We start from the raw sequence: 26,010 nt of genomic DNA on the forward strand, positions 1-26,010 counted from the left end.
GTGTTGGACTAGATCCTTTGTGGGAAGTGTAAGGTTGCATATTGAATTGTTGCTCGACCTGATCAAACAGTTTTTTGGGATGATTTCTGGCTTTATCTAATTTGCTTAAAATATGTTTTACTTTTGAGCTTATGATACCTTTGTTGTAGATGCTCCTCAACTTAGGTGTTTAAGGTTTTCAGGGGACGGTGTGTATCTTCAAACTCATTCAGCTATTTATTTTATTTATTTCTTTATTTGAAAGATTTTATATAGCGCTGGCTTGACCCCTGGGTATCAACGCGCTTTACAGGAGCCAGAGCAATACAGAAAATATAAACAATTTTTCAGGGTAACGCTTAAACAGTCAACTACAAAATAACAACTTAATTTTGGTAAAAAGGAAAGGGCATAAGCAATATATAAAAGAGGAGAGCATAAGGGTAAAGCACCAGAAAACGGTATGGAAATAAAATGAAGAGGGTAATTACCCTGCGATGAGGGGGTTAGGAGGAGCAGTTTTAAAGGGTAAAAAAAAGCAAACCGAAAGAGCTCAGCCATAGATTGAGGCCCAGAACACAGGAGGATTAACATGATATGAGCAACAAAGATAAAATACATTACTGGATGTTGAATTGTAGGGAGGTGGTCAGGGTAGTGAGGGGGGAGATAGGGAAATGGGGAGGGGGTTGAATGGGTAACAACTAACAGAAAAAATGGCGGCTGAATAAAGTGAGGGGGCAAGGAGAGGGAAGGGATGAATTCAAAAAGTATAATTAATGCAGGGAGACATGGAGAGTAGGTTAGGAGGAGAGATTATGACCAATGTATTTGTTGAGGAGGTGGATTTTTAGGTCTTTTTTAAAGCTGCTGTAGGAGGGAATGCAGCGCAGGTCTTTGTAGAGGGAGTTCCAGATGTTTGGAGAGTTCACAGAGAAGAAGCCAGATTAGGTAGAATTCTTAGTAAACAAAGGGGGGATGAGGAAGAGAGAATTGGTACTTCTCGTCAGTCGGGACCACCATGCTTTGTTGAGTTTATTGGTAAGGTAAAGCGGGGTTTGTTGGCGAAGCCCTTTGTGTGTGATGCATGCAGTCTTGTAGAGGTTTCTGCCTTCAATGGGTAGCCAGTTGAGGGTTTTGAGCGTCGGTGTGATGTGATCAATTTTTTTGCAGTCAGTGATGAGTCTGGCTGCCAAATAGAGCACAGCTCTAAGGGGACCTAGGTATACTTTTGTGGTTCCGGTGAGTATAGCGTTGCCTTAGTCAAGTTTGGAGAGAACAAGAGATTGGACAATACATTTGAAATCCCCAAAAGGAATGAATAGTTTCATTTGCTTAATGTGTTGAAGAGTGAAAAACGCTCCTTTAGAAGAATTCTTTATATAGTTATTAAGGTTAAGGTAAATATCTAGGGTGAAACCAAGTGATTTGGCTGAGCTGGATAAGGAGAGCGAGCAGTTAAGGGCATTGATGTCCGAGATCCAGCTTTGGAGGGGTAGCCTGTTATTTGTGGGAGAGAAGAGAATGATTTCAGTTTTTTCGGGTTCAGTTTGAGATGTTTAGAGAAGAACCAGTCTTGGATCTTGCTCAGGGTGTTATTGAGACGAAGGATATCTGAGTGGGATCTAATCTTGTAGTAGAGTTGTGTATTGTAAGAATTGAGGCGATAATTGTTTACAGCTTGTTTCAAAAGGGTAAGGAGTTCCATGAAGAGAATGAAAAGGGAGGGGGAGAGAATAGAGCCCTGGGGGACACCCAGGGAGACAGGTATATGATTGAAGAGGCAGTCTTTAATTTTGATTTTGTGATGTTGCTTAGATTCTATGTTAGAACATGGAATGTTTAGCCTTGATATTCTACGTAAGTCAGTTTGCTAGAGTCCTGGATGGGGTCGCATTAATAAATACTCGGAATATATCTTTACAATTCCAGTGTATTTTGACTACTTTATACTGGTGACGATCGCGTGAGAGTGACCCTAAGATGGAGAAGGAGTGAGGAAAGGATTAATCACATGATCACCACAAAAAGAAAAATCATCAGGCGGAAACATCGGCAAGAAAAGTCGCGAAAGTAGGCAACCTGCTTAACGATCTGAAGTGGATGTCTTCCAGGTCGTAGTTGGTGAATTAAAATATAGAGCTGAGAAGCGCAAAGAAGGGAGGCCTTATTGGACTCAGATCGCGCATGCGTTGAAGAAGAAATCTGTTGATCATCATTTTTGTTTCATTGTGGTGACGTCAAGCTTGTGCAAAGAAAACAAGCCCAACCAACTTAAGAAATAAGTCCTAATGAATACATAACATTGGCGGCGGCCATTTTAAGTTGGGAAGAGTTTTAAAAAAAAGAGCAACCAACTCAATAAATAAGACTTAAAGAGTATGTAACGTCGGCAGCGGCCATTTTAAGTTGGGAATAAGTTTTGAAAAAAAAACAAGCGCAACCAACTTTTAAAAAAATCACAAAAGGAGTTCAAGACAACTGTGGCGGCCATTTTAAATTGATAAAAAATGAAAAGCTTATTACAGTGGATGTCAAAGCTTCGGTGTGAAAATAAACAGTGACAAGCACACCGTAGTGAACTGTAATAGCGTGGACAGATACTAAAACACTACAGCAAGCTGATTATCACGGTGACTTGCACACCTTAAAATATTTTGGCTATTTTCCATAAGTTTAAAGAAATAGTGAAATATTAGAATAGGTTTTTGGTGTAGAATATTTGATATAAATAAGTATAAAAATATAGTGAGAATTTGCATAATAACAATTGGAGAAAAGAATTGAAAACGGTTAATATAATCAAAATGCAGAATGTAATTCACCACCATTTTTTATGAGAAGTCCAGGTGAACCACTGGTGAAATGGCAAAAATGGAAAAAGATTTTTGATAACTATGCGAGGCACTTTTACTTAATTGTTTAGGGGGAGAAGGTCAAGAGAAATGTACCTCCTTTGAGTCAAGTATGTCAAAGAGGATTGAATGAATATGAGGTATGTTATTATATTATTATAGAGACTTTTGTAGCGCGCTCTGTTACTAAGAAAATAGTATCCTGGCGCGAGGTGGGTGAGAAGCAGAGCAGAGTGAATCAGGTGAAAAGAAAGGAGTGAGACCCTATTCAGTGATGTTAAAGAGGTGGGTCTTCAGTCCCTTCTTAAACACAGTAATGGATGGGGCTGTTCTCAGATAAAGAGGAAGGGTCTCGCAGCTCTGACAGAGATGGATTGGCCACCAAGCCTGCTATATTTAAACTTTGGTACAGTCATTTGGTACAGATTAGTTGATCTGAGAGGACGGTTGGGAACATATAAGGAGAATCTTTTCCTCAAATAGACTGGGCTGGTTTGATGGACAGCTCGATAAGCGAGGACAAGGATTTTAAATGATATCCTATGAGCAACTGGGAGCCAGTGAAGGGTGCGGAGAGGTTGACGAACACTTGAACTTTTTGGAATGTTAAAAAAGAGCCGTACAGCGGCATTTTGGATAACTTGGAGACGGTGGATCAGGTAGGCTGGTAGGCCACAGAAGAGGCCATTCGCATAATCCAATCTGGATAGTATGAGGGCGCGAATGACATTCTCCTTGGCCTCTCTCGGGAGGAGCGGGAAGAACCTGCGTGATTTTTTGAGAGTGGAGAAGCAATTAGATTTACAATTAGATTTACATTACCTACTAAAAGTAAGCACTATAATGGAGCATTACTATTTTGGAATGAGAGAACATGGAAAAGAAGAAAGTGTAGAAGAATTTGTAACGGCACTTAGGACATTGGCTTTGAGTTGTAAATTTGGGGAACTAGTTGAAGAAAGGATACGTGATCATTTTGTGTTAATGTGTGGCAGCAATAAAACAAGAGAGGAACTTTGGTTAAAAGATGAGCCACCACTGGATGAAGTATTGATCATCACAAAAAGGGTTGAACACATGTTAAAGTATGTTAATGAGTTAAGTAAAGTAAATAAGTCTACAGTAGTACAAGAAAAGGTTGAAGTTGTATGTCAGACAGTACAGAAAAATGTTATTGATAACAAGAAAAGTGATGATGATGAGAAGACAATCAAGTCTGAGGAAAGGGTAAAAAAGAATGCAGTCACTTTCCAAGGAACACGTTATCGTTGTGGGAGAAGTGGTCATAAAGCAACTGCTAATTTTTGCCATGCACTTAATGTGATGTGTAATTTTTGAGGGATAAAAGGACATTTTTAAAAAAAACTGCTGTTTCAGAAACAAAAGGGATGTTAAGGCTGAAAGAAGTCAGTTTTCAAGTGAATGAGGTGTGTGGTTTAGAACATCCATCTGAGTGGGTTAAGATAAAAAATGTGTAAGTTAAAATGAAGTTTGATTCATGTTCTCATTTAACGTTCATGTCAAAGGAAACATTTGATTTGAAATTTAAAGACAAAACTAAGTTATTAAAGACAGATGTTAGTCCAATAGGTTATGGAGAAACCCTGATCAAGATGTTAGGGTATTTTCTGTCTTATGTAGAATACAAAGAGAGACTCACAGAGGCAAAGATTTAAGTAGCGGAGAAAGGGGATAATCTATTGAGTTGGACATCTCAGGCGAGGCTTGGAATTATTTTTGATCCAAATAGTAATCCTCCTGTCAGAGTACAATCTATTGAGAGGGATAGTGAAAAATATGTAAAGATGTTTGGTGAATTATTCAAAAACACTTTAGGACGTTTGAAAGGATACATTCACAGTATCAGATTGAAGTTAGTTGCAAAGCCTGTTGCAGGAAAGGTGAGGAGAATTCCTTTGAGTGCACGAGAACCCGTATAGAAAGATATTGATAGGCTGTTGGAAGCAGGTGTGATTGAGCCGGTGGAGGCAACGGAATGGTTGGCTCTGATTGTTGTGGCTAAAAAAAGCAATAATGAAATTCGGCTCTGTGTGGACTTAGGAGCATTAAATAAAGAGGTGGTAGTAGATAAATTCCCACTGCCTAACATAGATGAGATGGTTTTGACTTTAGATGGTGCTTGCTATTTTAGTACATTGGATCTAGCGTCAGCCTATCATCAGGTGCCTCTAGAAAAGAGTTCACAGAAACTCACCGCTTTCATTACACCTATGGGAGCATTCACATTTTTAAGGATGCCTTTCGGCTTTGTCTCAACTGCATCCGTGTTTCAAAGAATAACGAATGCTGTAGTTAAAGGAATCAATGGAGTCAGGTGTTATCAAGATGACTTATTGATTTATGGAAAGACTTTTGAGGAACATGATGTAAGAGTTGAAATGGTTTTGAAGAGATGAATGAAAGCTGGATTGACTCTTAGATTTGGCACGTGTAAGTTTGGGGTGAGTGAAGTAGATTATTTAGGTCATCACGTTTCGGGAAAGGGAGTAAAAAAAATGTAGATACTATTATTGGTCTTAAGGATCCATGTTGAAAAGAAGAGTTAGCATCATGAAGTTTGCTCTGTAAAAAGACAGAATTTGTTTAGAATAGGGTGTGTCAGGAAGAATTTGAAAATGTCAAAGTGGATCTTAAAAGTGCACCAAATTTACAAGCTTTCAATCCAGGACACAAGGTGTATATTTGTAACAGATGCAAGTAAAAAAGGTTTTGGTGCTTTATTAATTCAGGAAGGGAATAACAAAGAGTGTTTGATTGCCTGTGCGTCAAGGTGTTTAAGAGGTGCTGAAATGAACTATTCAGTTATGAGAAAGAGGGATTAGCTATTTTTGGGCTTTGAATAAATTTAAGAAGTTTATTTGGGGTACAAAATTTGTTGTAAGGTCTGATCATAAACCTCTGAAGGAAATTTTTGAGAAAAAAGGTTTGGACTCAATTTCTTCTAGGATCAGGAGATGGGTGATTTCACTACAAGAATTCGATTTTTATTTGGAATATATCCCAGGAGCAGGTAATGTTTCTGCAGATTGTCTCTCATGTCTTGTGGATACAATTGAATGTAGTGGTGTGGAAAAGGAGGATTACATGTTTGATGAATCTGACATGAGAGTTTGTGAAATCACTTCAGGTGTTATCAAAGAAGATGAATAGAAAGATGAAGTGAAAAAAGAGAAAGAAATCCAAAAGGTCATGGAAATGATTGCACAAGATAAGGGTGATAAGTTGGAAAAACCTTTGGTCAATTGTGTGTGATGAATTGGCCATAAGTAATGAAATTCTAACCAGATGGACAAGATTGATTCCTCCTGCAAGTTTAAGAGACAACATCATAAATATGGCTCATGAGGAACACATGGGTATTTATAAAACAAAAGAACGCATTAGGCAGGATTTTTGGTGGCCTCGCCTAGATTTGATGGTTGAACACAAAGTGCCTGACTGTGTTCCTTGTTCCATGAGTGATAAATACTAAAACCCAAAGAAGTTAGAGAGGAGAGGGAGGCTAGAAATAAGTCGGAGGTTGTGGAGATTGTTAGGGTCGGCAGTGGGGTTTTTCAGAATGGGGTGATTTGACTGGGTTGAAGGGAATCGGGGAAAAAAACAGTGGTGAGGGAGGAGTTGATGATATTAGTCTAAGAGGGGGCAATGAGTTGACTATGTTGGTGGACAAGGTTAGAAGGGAGCAGATCTTTATGGCGAGGATGGATTTGAACACTTTGAGCTCAGTCATCGGATGGAAATTATGCCAGGAGGCATTGCTTTTCCAGTGGTAATTTAGGAGGGTAGTCATCTGGAGAATTAGTGATGGGAGGGATAGTGGGAGGATTTCGTGGTTGGTGGTAAGTTTGCAAGGGGAGCGTGTCTTTGGGAACATTAAGGGAACAGGGGATTGGTCATAACCAGAGGAAGATGGAAGGATTGGTCGATTTTGTCAGAGAAAAAGTTTGTACTTTTCTTGCATCTCTCATTTGATGCTCGCAACTCAGGAAAGGGGGATGATGTTTGTTTTTTAACAATGTTGAACAGTTCTCTTGGTCGATTTTTGGTACACTCAATTTGATCTCAGAAAAAGGTTGCTTTTTTGGTGAAAATGTGTTCCTTGAGGAGAGATTTGGCCGATCTGAGGAGGGCCATGTGAGAGGAAGAGGGATGTTGTCTCCTTAATCTTCCTGCAAGTCTAAATTGTCGTCATTCAAGATTTAGTTCTGGATTAAACCAAGATTTGGATTGAATTTTTCTTTGATGCTTAAGTTTAAGAGGGTCAATTTGGCCCAGGATGTCGCTAATGGTCTAATTAAAGTGCTCTGTGAGTTTGTTAACCTTTTGGGAGAGAGGGGGGATGATGTTGTGCTTGGAGATTGGATTCAAGAAGACCAGGGGGGATTTGTTTGAGGTTTCTGGTCCACTGCAAGTGTTTGGTATTACTGGTAGGGGGTAGTGGGGCAAAGGAAGCAGTCTGAAACAAGATGAGGTGATGGTCAGACCAGACTTTGGGGATAATGTTGGAAAGTGAGGTCAAGTTAGGGCTGGAGATGATGGCTTCAAGTGTGGTACCTTTGATGTGGGTTGGTTTGTGACTGAATTGTTTCAGGTTGTTAATCTCAAGAAGGTTGGAGAGGCGCAGAACAGTAGGAACCTCTGGCTTTTTTTGTGGATGTTGAAGTCTCCTAGGAAAAGATTTTTCACGGCTGAAAGGTAGGAGTGAGAATTTCGGTCAGAAAATGTGTCCGCAACGAGAAGAGTTTCACCAGGTGGTTGATAGATGTTGTGTAGTCTAATTGGAGGAGAGCCCTGAGTGGTGAGTTCAACGCCAAGGTATTCAAAGTTAGAATGGTCAGTGTTTTTAGAATGGTGATTTGAAGATCATTTTTGTAAATTAATGCAAGTCCACCCCCTTTTTTGTCCGGTCTGTATTTCCTAATGATGGTGTGGCCGGGGGGGGAAGTAAGTCAAGGATAGCTGTCATGTGTTCATTAAGGTAGGTTTCAGTTAGGAAGGGAATGTCAATACCCTCCGTGAGGATGGTTTCAGATATTTCAGTCACATGTCGGACTGCCGATCGGCAATTAACATTACATGTAATGGGGTGACCCTGTAACCCTCAGATCCTGGGTGGGTAATAGAATTAATAGCAATGGTTATGTCGGTTCAAAATACAGGCTGTTATAAAATTTCCTAATGTGTTACTTGAAGCATCCGCCCCATACGGGTACAAGGATAGTGGTATCTATACCAATATGAACAAAGCACACTGACCACAAAAGAAAATAAAGTTTTAGTCATATATTTTCATCATATCTGAATCAAATAAAAACATTAGTCTTGCTGTCCACACAAACAAAAACATATATACCACATACATTTTGTGTAGAACTGTTATACATTAAAAACAGCATACATAGATGTCAATTCACACAGTTTTTTCAGAGTCGACTATAATTGTAATAAACCGATAGGTACATCAATTAATTCTTGGTTCCTAGTGGGTTTTTGTATAGTTGATTAATGGAAAGAAGGAATGCGTCAACGTTTCAACCCTGGGGGGGTGCGCTGGTTGTGCGCATCAAGGGCGGGACTTCATCAGGACTGTGCAGTGGTGGGACAGCCTTATTTGAACCTTGGCTCCTCTCTGATACCTGGTCCTATAAGATTTATAGGTGCTGGTCAGCAGACTCAGCTACCGTGGTAGTTCTTTGATCTCTGTGATGATTAATCTACCAGCATATAAAGGTGAAATAGGTATGGTTCTTTGATTACAAACAGGGGTGACAGCATCTGTCTGCTTTGTTGCCGGTCATGCTATTGCAATTAACAAGCAAGCAAGAAAGGGGTTTGAGGTTGTAATTTGTAGGTTTGCAAGAGTGGATGGAGGTAAGGACGGGATTTGGTTTGTGCCAGTGATCACTGGGACAGTAGCAGTTTTGTTTGAGAGGATGGGGTGAGATGAGCTGCCGGTCGAGGTGAGATGGGAGAGGTGGGTGTTCTGTTTAAGTCCATAAACTACGGAGCTGACTTGGGCATGCATAGTCAGGTCATGGCTGACCTTGATGCCCAAGGTCCGGACAGAAGAAACCGGTGAAGGGGGGGAACCGAAGGAAGGGGGCCAGTGAACCGCGGACCAAGGGTTAGAGGGACCACCCGTGAGGACAAGCTCCGTCTTGTCCGGATTGAGCTTCAAATGATTGATGCTCATCCATTCAGATATAAAGACTGGGGTGGAACAAAACTTAGGAAGAGAGACAGAAGGGGAAGAAAGATCAAATACGAGCTGGAGGTCATCCGCGTAGTTATACACAGAGACCCCCATCTCGAGAAGAGAAATGATAAGAGGGTAGATATGAAGATTGAAAAGAAGAGGGGAAAGGGAAGAGCCTTGGGGGACCCCACAGGTGACCGAACGAGGGGGAGCGGAGAAGCCAGAGAGTTGAACCGCTTGGGACCTGCCTTGAAGAAAGGACGCAAGCCAAGAGAAGGCAGCGCCCCGGATGCCCGCTGTGCTGACACGGTCGAGAAGGATGGAATGATCGGCCATGTCAAACGCAGCGGACAGATCGACGAGGACCAGGGCCTGGGGGAGATTGATGTCAGCTTTCCCTTTGAGTTCGTCCAGGACCGCGATAACCACTGACTCTGCGGAATGGCCTGGGCGAAAACCCACCTGATGGGAGGCCAGGAGGTGGTTCTCCTCGATGTAGTCGGACAGGCAAGATGTAACATAGCTTTCAAGGATCTTACCCAAATAAGGGAGGAGAGAGATAGGCCTAAAATTAGAAGGAAGAGAGGGATCCAGACCAGTTTTTTTAAGAATGGGAAAAACTATAGCAGATTGGAAAGATGAAGGAACAGAACCCAAAGCTAAAGAAGCGTTAAGAAAGGCAAGAGGGGGGGGGCAGGACAGCTAGTGAAAAGAGTTTTGAGGATCCGTGCAGGAGCACAGTCCGCCGGAGAACCAGACTTGACTTTTCTAAGCAGATTAAGGAACCGGTCCATGGGAATAGGTGGGAAATGATCCAAAGAGGAGGGGGGCAGAGCGAGGGAGCAGGAGAAGCCAGCTTGGAGCACCGTAGGGATGTTGGCCTTTATGTTAGCGATCTTATCAATGAAATAGTCATTGAGTGAAGAACAGAGGGTCTGAGATGGAACAATACTGGTGCTAGTACGGTCAGAAGTAGCTAGGTTATGAACCAGGGAAAAAATTTCTCGAGATTTGTTGGCAGAGAGGGCAACTCTATCGGTAAAGTATTTGGTTTTGGACGCAAGGATCGCTCTTTTATAGTTATTTAAGAGAAGTCTGTATTTAGCGCGGAGATTAGGGCAGTAGTTCCGTCTCCAGTGGCGCTCCGACCGCCTATGATCAAGTGTGAGATCTTTGAGCTCATTGGTGAACCATTTGTGCGCATCATAAGGGCAGACGGATTTGACCTTCTTGAGCGGGGCGACCTGATCGCAGGAAGAGGAGAGCCAGGTACTAATGGAATCTGTCTGAGAATCCAAAGAAAGGTCAGTGAGATACGGAGCTGAAGAGGCCAGAGAGAGCGAAAGAGAGTTAAGGTCAGTTTGATTCCAACTGCGAGCCAGAATATTTTTGGGTAGAGGCAACTTGTCGGCTGAAGCCGAGTAAATGAGAAATGAAATATTAGAATGGTCGGACCAAATGCAGGGGAGTATAGAAGGGGGTGAGACGTTGCAGCGTGATGACCAGATTTGGTCCAGGATATGACCCTGGACATGGGTGGGGGCCAAGATGTGGGATGAAAAGTTCAAACTCTGGAGGGTAGCAGAAAAGTCTTTAGACCTTTAGATAAAACCTATATTTTTTCAATTTTTCTTTTATTCTATTTTGGAACTCCGTTATTCTTTGTGTAATTTTAAAAATGATGTAATGTTTTATATCTTCAAAAAAAAGTTTGTATATCTTTTTTTGTTGTTGAGAAAACCGGAGTCCCGTACCGGTAGTATACCAAGCTCCATCAGCACGCAAATCCTATCTGTCATGTTGCTAAACTCGTAAAGGATGCTCATTTCGTATCAGAAGGGTTTGTGGCACCGCGACTTGCCTAACATCATATACGTTTGAGGACGCGCTAGCTGCTAGTTTGGTATGCGACGGGTGTGTGGTACCAAGCCACGCGTTACTTCATATACATATGGTGTCGCACTGGCTTCTCGTTCCGTATGCAATGAGTGCACGCTGCCAGACCCTGTGTTATGTCATAGATGTATGGTGTTGCGCCGGGTACACCATTCCCTCATTTTTGGTTTCGCCTAGGCAGTGTATGCGCTTTCTCGGCGAGAGATGCTGTATAGAGCATTGTAGGGGAAGCTCCGACCACTTTCTGCCCATGCTTTTGATTGGCTCTAATCTGCCCATGCATTTAATTGGTTCAAATCTGAAATGCTACATTCTCATTTTTTGCCGGAGTATTGGTCCCACCTCCTTACTGCCATGGCGATATTTTTATCTTTCCATGGCTATCAGTCCCTTTACTTCAGCAACTCTTTTGTTCCCCGGCCTCCCCCTGTTCCCTCCCAAAGACTGTGACTTCTCTGACCAGGCCCACTCCCGTTCCTGCCTTCTTTCGCTGCCACTTTTTTGTTTACAATGCAATAGGACTCGCATAAATACGAGTCCTATTGCATTTGTAAATGCTTTTCTTTCATATGATTGGCTGCCTGCATTTGCACTTTCTTTTGCCTGACCTGTCCAGACTCTTGCATGCGCGAAATGCTTTACATCGTGCGCATGCGCGCCTAAAGTGTTGCTCTGTAGTGCAGCGGCTGCCTCCGGCTCAGCAAGCAGTGACTGGAACCAAGCTCATCTGGCTGGCTGCAGGATGCAGGCATGTTTGCCTCTATTCTCTCCAGAGCGGGTGAATGAGCCCCTGTATAACCAGCCGTCCTTTGACACCAGACACTCGGCCCATCTGTGCAAACAGAGGTTTAATGTCTCTCGCATGAGCGGAGGCCACTAGTGACTGATAAGAGTTTTGAAAAGGTGGCTGGAGGGGTTAGTTTGGGGACAGCGGGGCCCAGCTCTTGTGGTAAGAGATATATTTAGGTTCAGTGAAAGGGGTCGCGTTTCAAAAAAGTGTTAGCTGTCATTTCTTTTTGGGTCTTCAGTTAAAGGACAGACCCCCACCTCTGAACAGAATAACAAAGTTAACAGACCCCTTATATTTATTTATGTAATATCTCATGTAGCATCGACTCCACCCAGAGGGGCTTCATAGCGCAGTATAATACACTCTTAAATATGGCCGGTCAACCATTTATTGATTGCTGTAAACACGCTCCTAATGCAGTTGAAATAATTTTTGCCTTTCCTTTAAGAAATACGTCCTAAACGATGAAAGTGTGCTCGTTTTTTTATGTCTCAATACTATATCTAAATAACTTTAAAGTGTAAATGAAAGCAAGCGATAATCTAAAATATTTTAAACATTTATTTATTGGTAACTGTAATAAACTTATATTATGGTAAATATATTTTCTCAAAATTGCGTCGGCTGTGGTCTTCTTGCGCACTGGGTGCGCGATTGCTATATGACCTTAAAAAAATTATTTGATTAGTTCATAACATTTCCCATTGTAGCAGTGGAGAACGCCACCCATTTTTGTCATTCTCTCTACAGCATTTGATGAGACACACCTCTTCTGCTTAGAGAGCTTTTTTGAAAACGTTTTGCTATTTACACATAACATGCAACCATCATCTTCATCAATATTCATGGTCTGTTAAATAGCCTTCCACCTGTGATAGCCATGCACCTAAAAGTTACATAACCAAAGTTTTCCCCACTGCCAGAGGTAACATGGTTGCATACGCTGTCCACAGCACAATGTTATGTGGTACAGCCCAGGGGCAGTATCATGCATAGATAATCGACACACGGACACAGATAGATAGTAGAAATGGGTATGGGCACGTGCACTCGACTCCTTTTTATTACCAGGGTCACATATCCAGTGACGTCTGTGCTGGATGCTTGTGGGGTGAGTAAAAAAACAGGCCACAGGGAATGGGTGCTGCTAGCATCAACTACAACAGTAATCATTGGATCACACACAGAGATTCAATAATAAAAGGGTCAACAGTTTGTGCTGCAGTAAGGTAAGGACAGTGGATGTGAAATAATACACAAAAGTTTCTATCGGAAAAGAACCATAACTTGTGGCATACTGAGATACAGGCAGTATATCTGAAATAGTACACAAAAGATTGTATCATAAAGGGTCTATCACTTCTAGTGCACTCAGATAGCCACATCAACAGCATTAGGCATGTGCAGAGCCAGCACATACATTGCTTTAATCTTTTTTTCAATATGACTTAATAATTCAGAGATTGTTTATACATAACATTCCTAGACCTAGGGGCCACAAAACAGGCCGTATTGGTTTGCTGGGAAATTAGCTTTCATAATACAGTATGGTATTGTTGACACACGCCTTGATAAAAGTCATAAAAGTATATTCTTAGTGTGTATTCTTGAGTTTGCCATTCCATGATGAAAGGCTGTATGGAACCTACTAACAGAAAATGTTCCTGTCGTACTCACAGGTCTTATTGTTGCCCAAAACTCCCCATCCCCATGTAATTTGCTAGTGGTTTTGGAATACTGTCCACTGGGTTGAAAAGGCTTTGGGGATGAACTTTGACTTTTTGTGAAGGTATAGGCACAAAACCCAACCTATGTACAGAGCTGCAAATCTAGTGCTGTGCACAGCTGCCAACTTTGCACATCAGGGATTGGCCGCCCGAGGTGGAATAAACTCAGGACCTTGCAAAAGCCATGGCCTGCTGCCAACCCTCCATGCCTGGAAGCCATTCCCAGTGTGAGAAGTTGTTGGCTGAGGGTTAGCTGCAGAGTGTGGGTGAGAGATGGATGGGTGGAGGAAACAAAGGTAGCTAGCAGGATATATGGATGAACAGAAGAACAGATGGTGAGAAGGAAGGAGTGATGAGTGGATGATGGATGGATGGATACAATTATATATCAATGGAGAAAAGGAAGAAAAGATAAGACAGGCAGAATTTTTGATGGATGGAGAGACATATGGATGAAATATAGGAAGAAGGATGGAGTAATAGAAGGAAGCAAGAGATAGCAAGGGAATGGTAGAAAAATAGAAAAAAGTAAGAAGAAAATATAGGCAATAGGGAAATAATTACCTTACAAAATGAGATAAGATACATACAAAGGGACAGAAAAAAGATATAAAGTAAGAAAATAAAAATGGAAAGCTGTAAAAAAATAGAAAGACAAATGTATCTAAAGATAAAACCAAGTAAATAATGAAATAATTGAATATGAAGGGAGTTTAAGATGGAATAAATATTGAAAGGTAGAAATAAGGATAGAATTATGAAAGACAATATACGTAGAAGAAAAGTAAGAGTGAAGGAAAGAATAAATAAAGATGGGAAGATGGAAGATGGGAGCAAAGGGGGAAAGTGATAAACCAAAGACAGAGAAAATGAAGAATGGAATATAGCAGAAAAGAAAAACAACAAAAGAAAAATAAGAGAAAGATGGAAAGGAGGAAAAATAGATTTGGGTAGTCCCTCACTGCCAAAATATACTGCAGGTGAATAAACATGTTCTTGTACAGGAGTGCTCCAGCACAAATGTCTGTAAAAACATGTAGGTTTCTTAGTCAAATTATTTAAAAGCTGGTCTGTGAAAAGCTGATGTCTCCATTGTGTGAAGTGGCACTTGAAAAAAGTGAATTCTTTAACATTTCTGACAAACATCTAACACAGTTGGCAGTCCTTGATACATTGTATTATTTCATGAGTGTCCATACAGTACTACTTAAAAAGCATGCACATATTTCCCAAATTCCTTTTGAATTGAGGAGTAATATGCAACCATAACCTCCTCCTAATGAGTGCCAGTCTGGTTACCTGATTCAATAGCTCAGTGCCATCTGAGGTATGTTTCAAAGAGGGAGTCAATCCTTTTTTGTGATCACTCAGCTACGAAAATGTCCCATTCTTGTAATGAATGCAGGTCTGTGGGAAACATGTATAGAATGACTGTATCAGTGAAGTGTAAGAAGGAAATGAGGCAAAATGATTGCATTGCAATGGTGTCATCAGGACCATAATGGGCAGAAACAACATGCCGCAACTCAACCTGACACACCTGACACACTACAAAGTCCATCCTCTCCATAAGGAGAATCATAAACTACTTTACAACAGTACATAACCCTGCCACAAATTAACACAAATATATCAGTTAAATAAAGAAATAACATGCCCTTGACAGAGTAATGAAAGAAAACAAAAATATTCATCTTTAGTGGGTCCCCAAAATATTTTCTGAAATCTCAATAAAATAGTAAACAAGCAATGGCAAAGCCAATAGGTCTGAGTTTCAAATAATGTTGTATGGTAGTTATCAATCAATCAATCAATCAATCAATCAACCATGGCTTATATAGACCAACTACTCTTACAAACGTCTAATGTCATGACATGCCACTCACTGAAGGTGGATATAGTAACCTCCTCCTTTCAGAAATAAGTAGAAAGGAAGGCTGAGTGCCTACTTAGCCAGCTCCAATGGAATGTTCAGAGATAAAATGGAGTTGATATGGACATCTAATTCATCTGTTATGTAAGTTTCCACTAGTCAAGGCAGGCCTATACGTCATGGCTCCCTTTGGCTGAATGAAGATCTAGATTGTGTCTTTATAATTAAAATCAAAATATTCATTTTCAGGAATTCACAGCAAGAAAGTCACATCCAGGTGGTAGGATGACATCACTCTTTATTGACTGGATTTATGCATCAACAACTCACTAGTACAACTACTAACATTTATGCACAAACTACTCACTATTGCTCCTCAACATTGTATGTTCAGCTTGATGGAAATATTTTTGCCAACATCTGACTATAATTTTTAGAAAGGACTAAAGACATCATGGAAAAAGTGGAACAGAAGAAATTTGATGCTCACTTTTCCACAAATTTGGGTCCTAGCACTTTTCTCTTTTTTATTTGTAGACTACATTTCTCTTTCTTTAAGTGCTTTTATAACGATAATATATTTAAAATCAGTTATATCATATAAGCTTTCGTTTTTCCGAAGATGGATGTACTCTTCCTGGATGACATAACCAGCACCCTTAAGAGCATCCTTTAGAAAATCCTCATCCATGCAGAGAATAGGAAACTTGAAGTCGCCGCACATAAAAAACGTTGCTTCGAGGACAGCACTCATTATGAGATGGCCTCCGGTCTTTAGCAATGAGGATACATTTTTCAGAGCTTCGCAGTAGGACGTCTTGTCCGTCACAAAGTGCTCCAAACACTGTGCTAAGAAAAGACAGTCAGCCTGGGGGTGTATGAAGGGAGACAGTGGGTTGCAGTTCAACACATCATGTTTGAGAACTCTTTTGACTTTTCTTTTTAACATGTGTTCCTTCTCATTCCATGCGTCACTGAAAGCAAAGAGATACAACATGATTTTCATGTTTTTATTTGCTGACTGAACTTTCTGGAATTAGTTATTTGCTAGACAAACACAAGCTGTGCACACGTTTAGGAGTAGGATTTCTCAGAGATTCCAAAAACCTTGGCTATGTTAATACAATGCATTTTTTTAAAAATGTGGTAATTGCGAGATACATTTACTATCAGTACTTCTTTCTTCCACATCACACATACCTAAAGGCACAGGTCCTGATTCAGAAAAGTAAACTTACACTTTTGTGTAAGTTTACTACTTTTCGGCATTCACAAAATAAACGTAGACCAAAAGTGTAACGTTTGCACTTTTCAAAATTAAAAATTCACAGAGGCATGTTATTACTAGTAAAGTTAAACGTTTGGTCTATGTTTACCTTTGTGAATACCAAAAAGCAGTAAAGCTAGACTTTTGGTCTAAGTACACCTTTTGAACTCCAAAAAGTAGCAAAGTTAGACTTTTGGTCCAAGTTTACCTTTGAGCATACCAAAAAGTTATACAAAAGTGTAAGTTTACCTTTGTTAATCAGGCACATGGTGTGGGAACACTTCCCCCCTCACCAGCAATCGTCACTTGAAGTGACTTACTTGTGCTCCTCACTAACTTATATAAAAACTTGGTCTGATATTCACCAAGGGAGGAATCCTGAAAGCTGAGTCCCAAATCCCAGTAGGTTGGTCAGAACAACATTTAATTCCTTCCTCCTTTCTAAAATGGCGGCACCCAAAACAAACAAAATGATGGGTCAGAGCCATCCATTGCCTTGCTTCTCCTGCCTCTTCCAACCACAGCAGGACACCAGTGAACTTGAGATAAATATCTGCATTGCTGATACAAGAAACAATGCCAGAGACCAAAAAATCAAGAACAAGCAGTTCTCAAATGATCTGAATAAAATAAACCAAAACCCTTTAAAAGTAAACTGTACACTATTATTTCCAGACTTTAATATTTTTCTTAGTATTGTTTAAATACCCATTATTATTTGTTCAATTTTATATCATTTGTGTGTGTGTATATATAGCATTGTATTGCATCTTAAGTGTATTTATATAATGCTTACTAACCCTGCTGAGGCGTCAAAGCACTTTTTTGGTGAGTATCAGTCTACTCTGGAACCCAAGGATTAGTGGTGAATTAGTATAGTGAAATATGAAAGTAATTTGAGTGGTGGATATTTTAGTCTGTTATTTGGATTGAAAAGGATAGTGGAGGGATAGAAGAGGGAATGATTTCAATTTATTTTTAGCTCATAGCATTAGGAGGGATAACTAAAAAGGAGGTAGAGGTGGAAGAGTCATAGGGAAGGGTTTAGATAGGTTTGTTTGAGAGATTTGAATAGTAATGAGGTATGATATGAAGCAAGGAGGGTAGATTAGGGAAGAGTTTAGAAATGGTTATTTTGGGGATAATAGTAGTTGTATGGGGTTTGAAATTAATGAGAAAGTGGAGGTAGAATATATACTGATTGAAGTATAGGGTGAGAAATAGGGTTGTGCACTGGAAAGAGTAGTAGAATGAGGTTTGAGATGAGTCAAAGAGTTTAGGTAGAAGATATATCGAGAGCGGTATAGGGTGATAAATAAGGTAGTGCATTGGATATGCTGAATTAAGATACATAAGTACATGGAAGGTATATAATTATATGCATACGAAAGGTTGCATATGTAGATTAAAGATGCATTTGATAAACTTCAGCTTTCAACTGTTATAATTTAAAATATTTTTTATAATTCAATAGTGAAGCAAGTGTAGATAAATACTTATGATCAAAGATTGACTTATTTATGCCATCACTTAATCATGTTAACAACATAGAATAATGTAACTATCAGTAATATGTATATTTCTTAAGCAGAACTGATGACTATCTATATTTTTAAAAACATAATTAATATACATGTTTAAAAAAAGCAATACACATTCATAAGTACATATCTATGGTGCAAATAAATGCTTATATACAGAGGTATATGCTGTATTTTTCTGTTTGCATGTGGTGGTTATATGGGGAAGAGCCAATTCTTGAGTATTTTACTGACAAGAAGATTGTTACATGTGGATCTTATGTTGGGGGGTGTAGAGTTCCATAGTTTGTCTGCTTGAACACAGAAGGGTGTGACACCCATGTTTTGTTCTTGTACATTGGGATTTTGAGGCGAGGTGCCACACTAGAGCGGAAGTTCCTTTGTTTTTTTGGGGGGTTTTTTGCTGTCACAAGCAATATTTTTTTGTATTAATTATTTTTATTGAAATAAAACACCAGCAAAGAGACACAATACAGAGGTTTGCTCTAAGTTACAAATTCTTCATCAGGGGGTCACAGGATAAACAATACATATAAATAAAAGGGAACTTCATGGGGAGGGGGATTACCAAAAGTAGCACTTCTGGGTGGCGTTCAACTTTTCTCCTCTGTGGTGATTCCAGGGCCCCCAGACCTGTGACCAGATATGTAATTTTCTCCCTAAACATACACCAATCTAAATTGTTTCCCATGCTTCCAGGGTGGGAGGTTGCTCCTCTCCCCACAACTGGGCTATATTTCTTTTGGCTAACATGAAACCCAGAGTGGCCCATTGTGTCTGCGAGGTGTTTAAGTCAGTGGGCTCCCAGATATTCAAGAGGCATCTCCTTACCTCTGATGACAGGGAGATTCCCAGTACCTTACGTAGAGTGTCGTGTATTTTGCACCAGTAGGTGGTAATGTGTGCACACTCCCAGATGATATGCATAAAGGTACCTGCAAGACCACATTTTCGTTTGCATAGCCCCATGTCCGACAGTCACATGCGTACAAGTCGGGGTCCCGTGACGTAGATCCCATGTAGAATTCTAAGATGGACCAATCTCAGGCGGGCTGGGATGGCAACTTCCCTTGGAGATGACACTGCTGTCTGCCAATCTTCGTCATCAAGCTCTACCCCATCATGTACCCATTTATCCCTTAACGCCTCAACGGGATCTGCTTTGTGGTTGATTTGTTTTTTTATATATCAAGGATATCGTTTTTTCGGGAAGGTGGCCATCCAGTGTTCTAGCCTCCAGAGGTGAAGCCTCTGGGGGCTCCATACCCCTGGGCCATGCTTAGAGAAGCGAGTGTCGGACTTGTACATAGCAGAAGTATTCGGCATTAGTGAGTTTATATTCCTCCTGCATTTCCTCGAAGGATTTAATCCTCCCCATCCCCCGGATATCCTTGATAGTGGAGATTCCTATAAGGTCCCACTTATCAAACCCTTTTGTCCTCCAGAGCTTACCTAGTCTCTCGGAGTCCTAGAGCGGGGTGGCCATAGTCAGTTTGTATTTCCAACCCAGGGAGCCTGTGGCATCATGCCAGATCTGTACTGCATGCTTCGTTGACCCTGTTAATGCCAGTTTCTGTGGTAGGGAATATAGGGCACTGCTATACCTACCTCAGGTGAGAAGCCATCTTCTCCCCCGGGGACCACTGCATGCCCCTAATCATTGGTTCCCAACGAATCCAGGTGGCAAGAGGCTCCAAGGCCAGAGAAAAGAGAAGGGGGGTCAGCGGGCAATCCATAGCATATCTGGGAAAATCAACTCGACCATACGTGCTGTGGTTGATCGCAGCCAGCTGGGAGGCCCAATAGTATCTTATGATATCCGGGAGGCTGATGCCTCCATCATACGAAGCGAGCATTAGTTTATTCAGAGCTATACAGGGCCTGCCATCCCATAGTAGACTCAGATGAAGGCTCTCAATCTCACGGAAATAGCCAGTTGGCACCACATCCAAGGTATTCTGTAAGGCATAAAGAAAGTGAGGCAATGCCATAATTTTAAAGAGGGCTGCTCTACCCAACAACGAAAGAGGAAGCTTCCACCAGTTGGCAATATCACTCTTAAGCCTCTGCAGGGGGGGAGGAAGTTATGGGCATACCTAACTGAGGGGTCAAGAGAGACAAAGACTCCCAAGTACTTGAACCCTTCTGTGTTGACCTGTATAGCATAGTTTCATAGAGGGACAGGGGGATCTCCCCCCAATACAAAAAATAAACACTTCTTTCTGTTGATTTAGAATCCCGAATATTTCCCAAAGGAGGCCAGGACATCGAGGAGCACAATAAGGGACTTACAGGGAGAGGTCAGGTAAAGCAGAATATCATCTGCATATAAAGATATGCGATCCTCTCATCCGGGGAACCACCGCATGCCCTTAATCGTTGGTTCCCAACGTATCCAGGCGGCAAGAGGCTCCAAGGCCAGAAAAAGAGAAGTGGGGTCAGCGGGCAACCCTGACGGGTGCCCCGACCAAGCAAAAACGGATTTGAGACTCTGTTGTTTACTACTTTTTGTCCGAGCGAATCTGTGGATAACAGGCGCACCCGCCTGATAAATTTGGGGCCAAACCCGGACAGCCCACAGATAGGGCCATTCAATCATGTCAAAGGCCATTGTTGCGTCGAGCGACGCAATTATGGCTGGCTCCCGCAGAGTGTGGACTCTGTATATCACCCAGTGCAATCTACGCAGGTTTAGGGCCGTATTCCTATGGGGCATAAAGCCCGATTGATCTGGGTGTACCAGACTGCTGATGACTTTCACCAGTCTGTTTGCAAGGAGCTTGGCCGGGATCTTCGGTTCAGCATTTAAGACAGAGGTTCCTTTGTTGAATGTATTTGGTGATTTTATTCCAGATAACGAGCCATCCCATTCCATGTATTGCTTTGTGGGTTATTGAAAACAGCTTGAACATGGATCCTTTTGCAAAAAAGTGACCAATGCAGGCCTTTCAAGGCAGGGGAGATGTGTTCGTGTGGCTTTATATACAAGAGTAAACTGACAGCTGAGTTCTGAATCCATTGTAGTCTTTTTATAGTTGTTAAAGGTGATCCTTTGTAGAGGCTATTGGGGTAATCAAGTTTGAACAGAAAAATAGAGATGGTAGCCTGGACTTTGTGTGGAATTCCCAAATGGGGGAAGATAAGTTAGAGATTTATAAAGCTTAAACTTGCTAGTTTGTCCACTAGGAGATTCATTGTTATCTTGGAGTGCATGGTCATTCCAAGGTTTCCTATTTCCTTTGATTCTTTAGGCAGTGTTCCCAGATCATCAAGCCATCTGGAGAGCTGGTCATAATTCTTCCAACCCCAATATGTGTATATTTCTGTTTTGGAAGCATTCAATTTAAGATTGCTCATTGTTAATCTGAGATGGTGCTGAGACAGCTGAAAATAGGTTACTTTTCAATGTCTTTCTGGCATTACAGTTGAAGAAGCATTTGTGTGTTGTTTGCATAGTTATAGCACATGAGGTGAAATCGATTGATCAGTGCAAGTAATTACTTGATGTAGATGTTGAAAAGCATGGGTGAGATGATAGAGCTTTGAGGCAGCCCAGCTTTTGTGAAGCACAATTTGGACGAGAAAGGGGGGTATGGATGACAATAATTCTGTTGTGAAGGTAGGATATGATCCAGTCTAGAGCAGTCCCCTCTATGCCCGCTTTGTAGAGTCTTTGGGCCCGATTCACAGAACTAATTTAAGAAAAAATCCTAAACTTACTACCATGTTCGTATTCACAGAATGCACTTACTCATTTTGGTATTCACAGAAGACACTTATTCATTTCGGTATTCACAGAAGTTAGGAGTCCTAACTTTAGGATTCCTAAATGCCTTCTGTGAATACCGAAAGTCCTAAAGTTAGGATTTTTCTCAGTTTAGGAGTAGTAAAGTTAGGACTCCTAACTTTAGGACTCCTAAATGCCTTCTGTGAATACCGAAAGTCTTAAAATTAGGATTTTTCTCAATTTAGTAGTAGTAAAGTTAGGACTCCTAACTTTAGGACTCTTATATGCCTTCTGTGAATACCGAAAGACTTAAAATTAGGATTTTTCTCAGTTTAGTAGTAGTAAAGTTGAGAAACATCCTAATATTAAGAGTTTCGGTATCCCCAGGAGGCATTTAGGAGTCCGAAAGTTAAGAGTCCTAACTTTACTACTACTAAATTGGGAAAAAAACTAATTTTAAGACTTTCGTTATTCAAAGCAGGCATTTAGGAGTTGTAAAATAAGGAGTCATAACTTTACTACTACTAAACTGAGAAAAACCCTAATTTTAAGACTTTCGGTATTCCCAGAAAGCATTTAGGAGTCCAAAAGTTAGGAGTCCTAACTTTACTACTACTAAATTGAGAAAAATCCTAATTGTAAGACTTTCGGTATTCACAGAATACATTTAGGAGTCCTGAAGTTAGGAGTCCTAACTTTACTACTACTAAATTGAGAAAAATCCTAACTTTACGACTTTCGGTATTCACAGAAGGCATTTAAGAGTCCTAAAGTTAGGACTCCTAACTTCTGTGAATATCGAAATGAGTAAGTGCCTTCTGTGAATACCAAAATGAGTAACTGCCTTCTGTGAATACCAAAATGGTAGTAAGTTTAGGATGTTGTCTTAAGTTAGTTCTGTGAATCGGGCCCTTTGTATCAGAGTGTCATGTTCAACGAGGCAGAGGAGAAGTCCAAGAGAAGTAGCACAGCAACACTGTTGCGGGCAACTGTGATCTTCAGGTCATCCCAGATGGCAAGGAGGGCAGATTCTGTGGCTCTCTCTGGACGGAATCCCATTTGATAATCTGAAAGTATGTATTTATCTTCAATGAATTCTGACATCTGGGTGCACACTGCTCTCTCTGTCATTTTGCCCAAGAAAGGTCCATTTGTAATGAGTTTTTATTTATCAGGGTTCAGCAGGTTCAATTTTGTTTTTCTTCAGTAAAGGGCGTATGTGTGACTTTTGAGTTCTTCTGGAAGTTTTCCGGTAGCTAAGGAATTGTTGCTGATACTTCTTCTTGGTGTGGCCGCAGAGGTTGTTAGAATAATTCTCTTGAACATTTGCGGTGGAACAAGTCAGAAGGGCAGCCTTGCTTGCATTGGCCAGGTCCATAAATTATTTGTGAAAAATCTGTTGGAAAAAAAGGAGAGGATGGGTTCGAGAATTCTTGTATTGTTGTTTAGGAATAGTGTCAGTGCTGGTGATTTGTCTTTGTTTTAAATATGAGTCTAATGTATCAGCTTTGGCCGTATAATGATTTGACAGTTTTTCTGTAAAATCTTGAGTAACGGGATGAGCACCTTCTAGGAAATTTGATTCATGAAATGACTTGAGAATTTTATAGAATTCTTTATTTGCACATTTAGCATTCTGAATTCTATCTCAATAGTACCTTTTCATAGCTTTTTTGATAGTTGACTTGTATATTCTGTTAATTTTCCATAGGTGAAGTTTGTCTTGTTTGGTGTTTGATTTCAGCCAGGCACATTGCAGATTTCTAAATTGTTGTTGTATCTCCTTTATCTCTGTATTTTTCCAATATGCTTGTTTTCTTTGTTCTGTTGAGTTGTTTTTAGTGGCATTAGGGTATCACAGTTTCTTGTAGCCACACATATAGCTTTTTTTTAACAGAATGTATTGTGTCTAGATTTGAACTAGATGTTAGTTGTGTTTCTAAGTGTTCCAAACTGAGTTTGCTCCACTGTCGATATGCGGATGCACATAAGCTGGTTTTAGGTGCTTCGCTTGGTATTGTTTTATGTAGGAAAGCAACCAAACAGTGCTCGACCATGTGACTGGAGACATTATTTGAAAGGTAACTTGTTCTGTATTTGCAAAAATGACATCTAGGATGTGTCTAGTGAGGTGTGTGGGTTAGTGGATGCAGGTTCAGTGCGCTTAGGCCAGCAATGATTATTTATGGAGCGGGCAAATTGGGTTTGTCAAACCAAATGTTGAAGTCGCTCAGAATACATAGTTTGGAATATAGTGTTATCAGGTCTGAAACCGTGTCTATATGTGTGTCTGGGAATGTTGAATTGCTATGTGGAGGTCTATAAAGGAGCAGGAAGTTACAGGAGAAAGACGTTGTGGGATTGCATATGGTGAAAAGGACCTCACAATATTTTATGGAGACGTAGTCAGCTTTAGTGATATGTAATGTTTGCTTGAACTCAATAGTGAGGTTACCGCCTTTTTTGCCTATATGACTTCGGATGATAGTTTGATAGCCTTGAGGAACGACTTCAAGTAGGACTGGAGCCTTATCATCTCCAAACTATGATTCAGTTAGGAATAGTATGCTAGGCTTTACGTCAGTGAAAAGGTTGTAGATGCAATGTTTGTTTTTCGTGAGTCATTAAGCATTTGTTAGTAGACAGTTTAGTGAACATTCTTTGGTAATAGTATTACTTTGTTTTGCAGTAGAGTCAGCAGTATTTTATGGGCTTGTAGCAGTTGTGTCCAGAGTGTTGGTATTAGCTGTATGAGTATTGCAGTTGTGTAGCTGTTCTGTATCTTGCTCCCCGTCCAGCAAGCTAAGAAGGCATTTTGTTGGGTCTGTGTGTATAGGTGGTAGGGACAGTGTTTTAAAGTGAGTTTTTGGGCTGTGTTGTTTTTGTAGTGTAACTTTGTTGTGCAGTAGACATGGAGAAGTGAAGTTGTGAGGTATGGCATGTTGCTTACTTTGTTTGTGTCTGTTTAGGGTGAAAGGTGTATGAGTTGGGGTGATGGTGCAGCATGTGGGTAAGGAATTAAGGTTCTAAACTGTTTAATTGATGAGAGGCGGTTAAAAGAGAGTTGCTATGTTGCTGTATATGTGCGATATGGTGGAAGAGAGAAAGATTGGCATTGGAGTTCAATCATGTTTGTATACAGAAGATGGTGTATGTTTTTAGTTTGTGATGGAAGGTAATATGAGGGGTATTGCTTGAGAGATTTTGGTGTGCTGTTGTGCCTGTTATGTTTTGTTTTTGAGGAGTAGTGAAACAAGGTGCTTATCTATATAATTTATGAGATGGATTTGTTTGTAAAGTATTGTTTGTGAGTAGAAGTTGTAAGGAAAAGGGGGTTATGATGTGTTCGTGAGTAGAGTGTATATTGTATGTACGATGGGAGGAAGTAGAGTAAAAAGTGTTTGTCTTAGACTTGATTGCTGCAAGAGGTAATATGTGTGGAGTGGAAGTGTAATGTGGATGTGCGATTGTGGCAGAAAGAAGAGGAGGGTGTTGGAGAAATGATGGAAGGCTGAGAATAGGTCTGTTAGTGACAAAAAGGGGCCTGTTAGGAGTAATGAGAGCAGGGAGTGTATGTCTGGATGGGATACAGTTAAATATGCTGTGGATTTGGGTTGTGTTAGTGATGATTAGACTGGTTAGTGGTGTAGGATAGAGTTGTGTACTTTTTGTAGATGATGGTAGAAATATGTGGTAGCTGGGATAGAAGGGTATTTATGTGGGGTTTATGGGGTTTTGTAGTGGGTGCTGAGCTATTGAAATTTGTATAGGGTTAGTTTGTAGTAAATGAGTAGAGTGCATATGCTGTGAGTGTGTTACACTGGGTGGGGGGGGGCTGGCGTATGTAAATTTGGGTAGCATTGCTGGACCTAGTCCCGGTCAATCTCGAACAGGCTCAAACAAGTCCTCTCTGCCCTTAATCTCAACGCCTGAGCCGAGATGCCCTGAACCCTCAGCTTAAATATCCCTAGTAATCAGGTGATCCCTTCAGACAATGGGAACTCTAACCAATCACAACCCTAGCCCTCAGCCATAGAACAATAGGAAACCACGCTCTTTTAGCCAATCACAGCCCAGTCACAGAAGGCAAGCAGGCAGGAAACACTAAGCCCTACCTCAAAAAAAAAGTATAACCCAA

At 40.7% G+C, this 26,010-nt stretch overlaps 1 protein-coding gene across 1 annotated transcript in view; it reads right to left on the reverse strand.

Annotated features, from left to right (window-relative positions):
- Window positions 1-15,619: 15,619 nt before the first annotated feature.
- LOC147718313 (nicotinamide N-methyltransferase-like) overlaps window positions 15,620-26,010 on the reverse strand; it is a 35,236-nt gene continuing 24,845 nt past the window's right edge. The window contains exon 3 of the mRNA XM_086966692.1: window positions 15,620-16,311. Coding sequence (XP_086822818.1) covers window positions 15,876-16,311 — 436 coding nt within the window. The 3' untranslated portion in view covers window positions 15,620-15,875. The remainder of the gene's footprint in view (window positions 16,312-26,010) is intronic.

The sequence above is a fragment of the Lissotriton vulgaris genome, chromosome 4_1 (genome assembly GCF_964263255.1).
Source record: "Lissotriton vulgaris chromosome 4_1, aLisVul1.2, whole genome shotgun sequence".
Lineage (NCBI taxonomy): Eukaryota > Metazoa > Chordata > Amphibia > Caudata > Salamandridae > Lissotriton > Lissotriton vulgaris.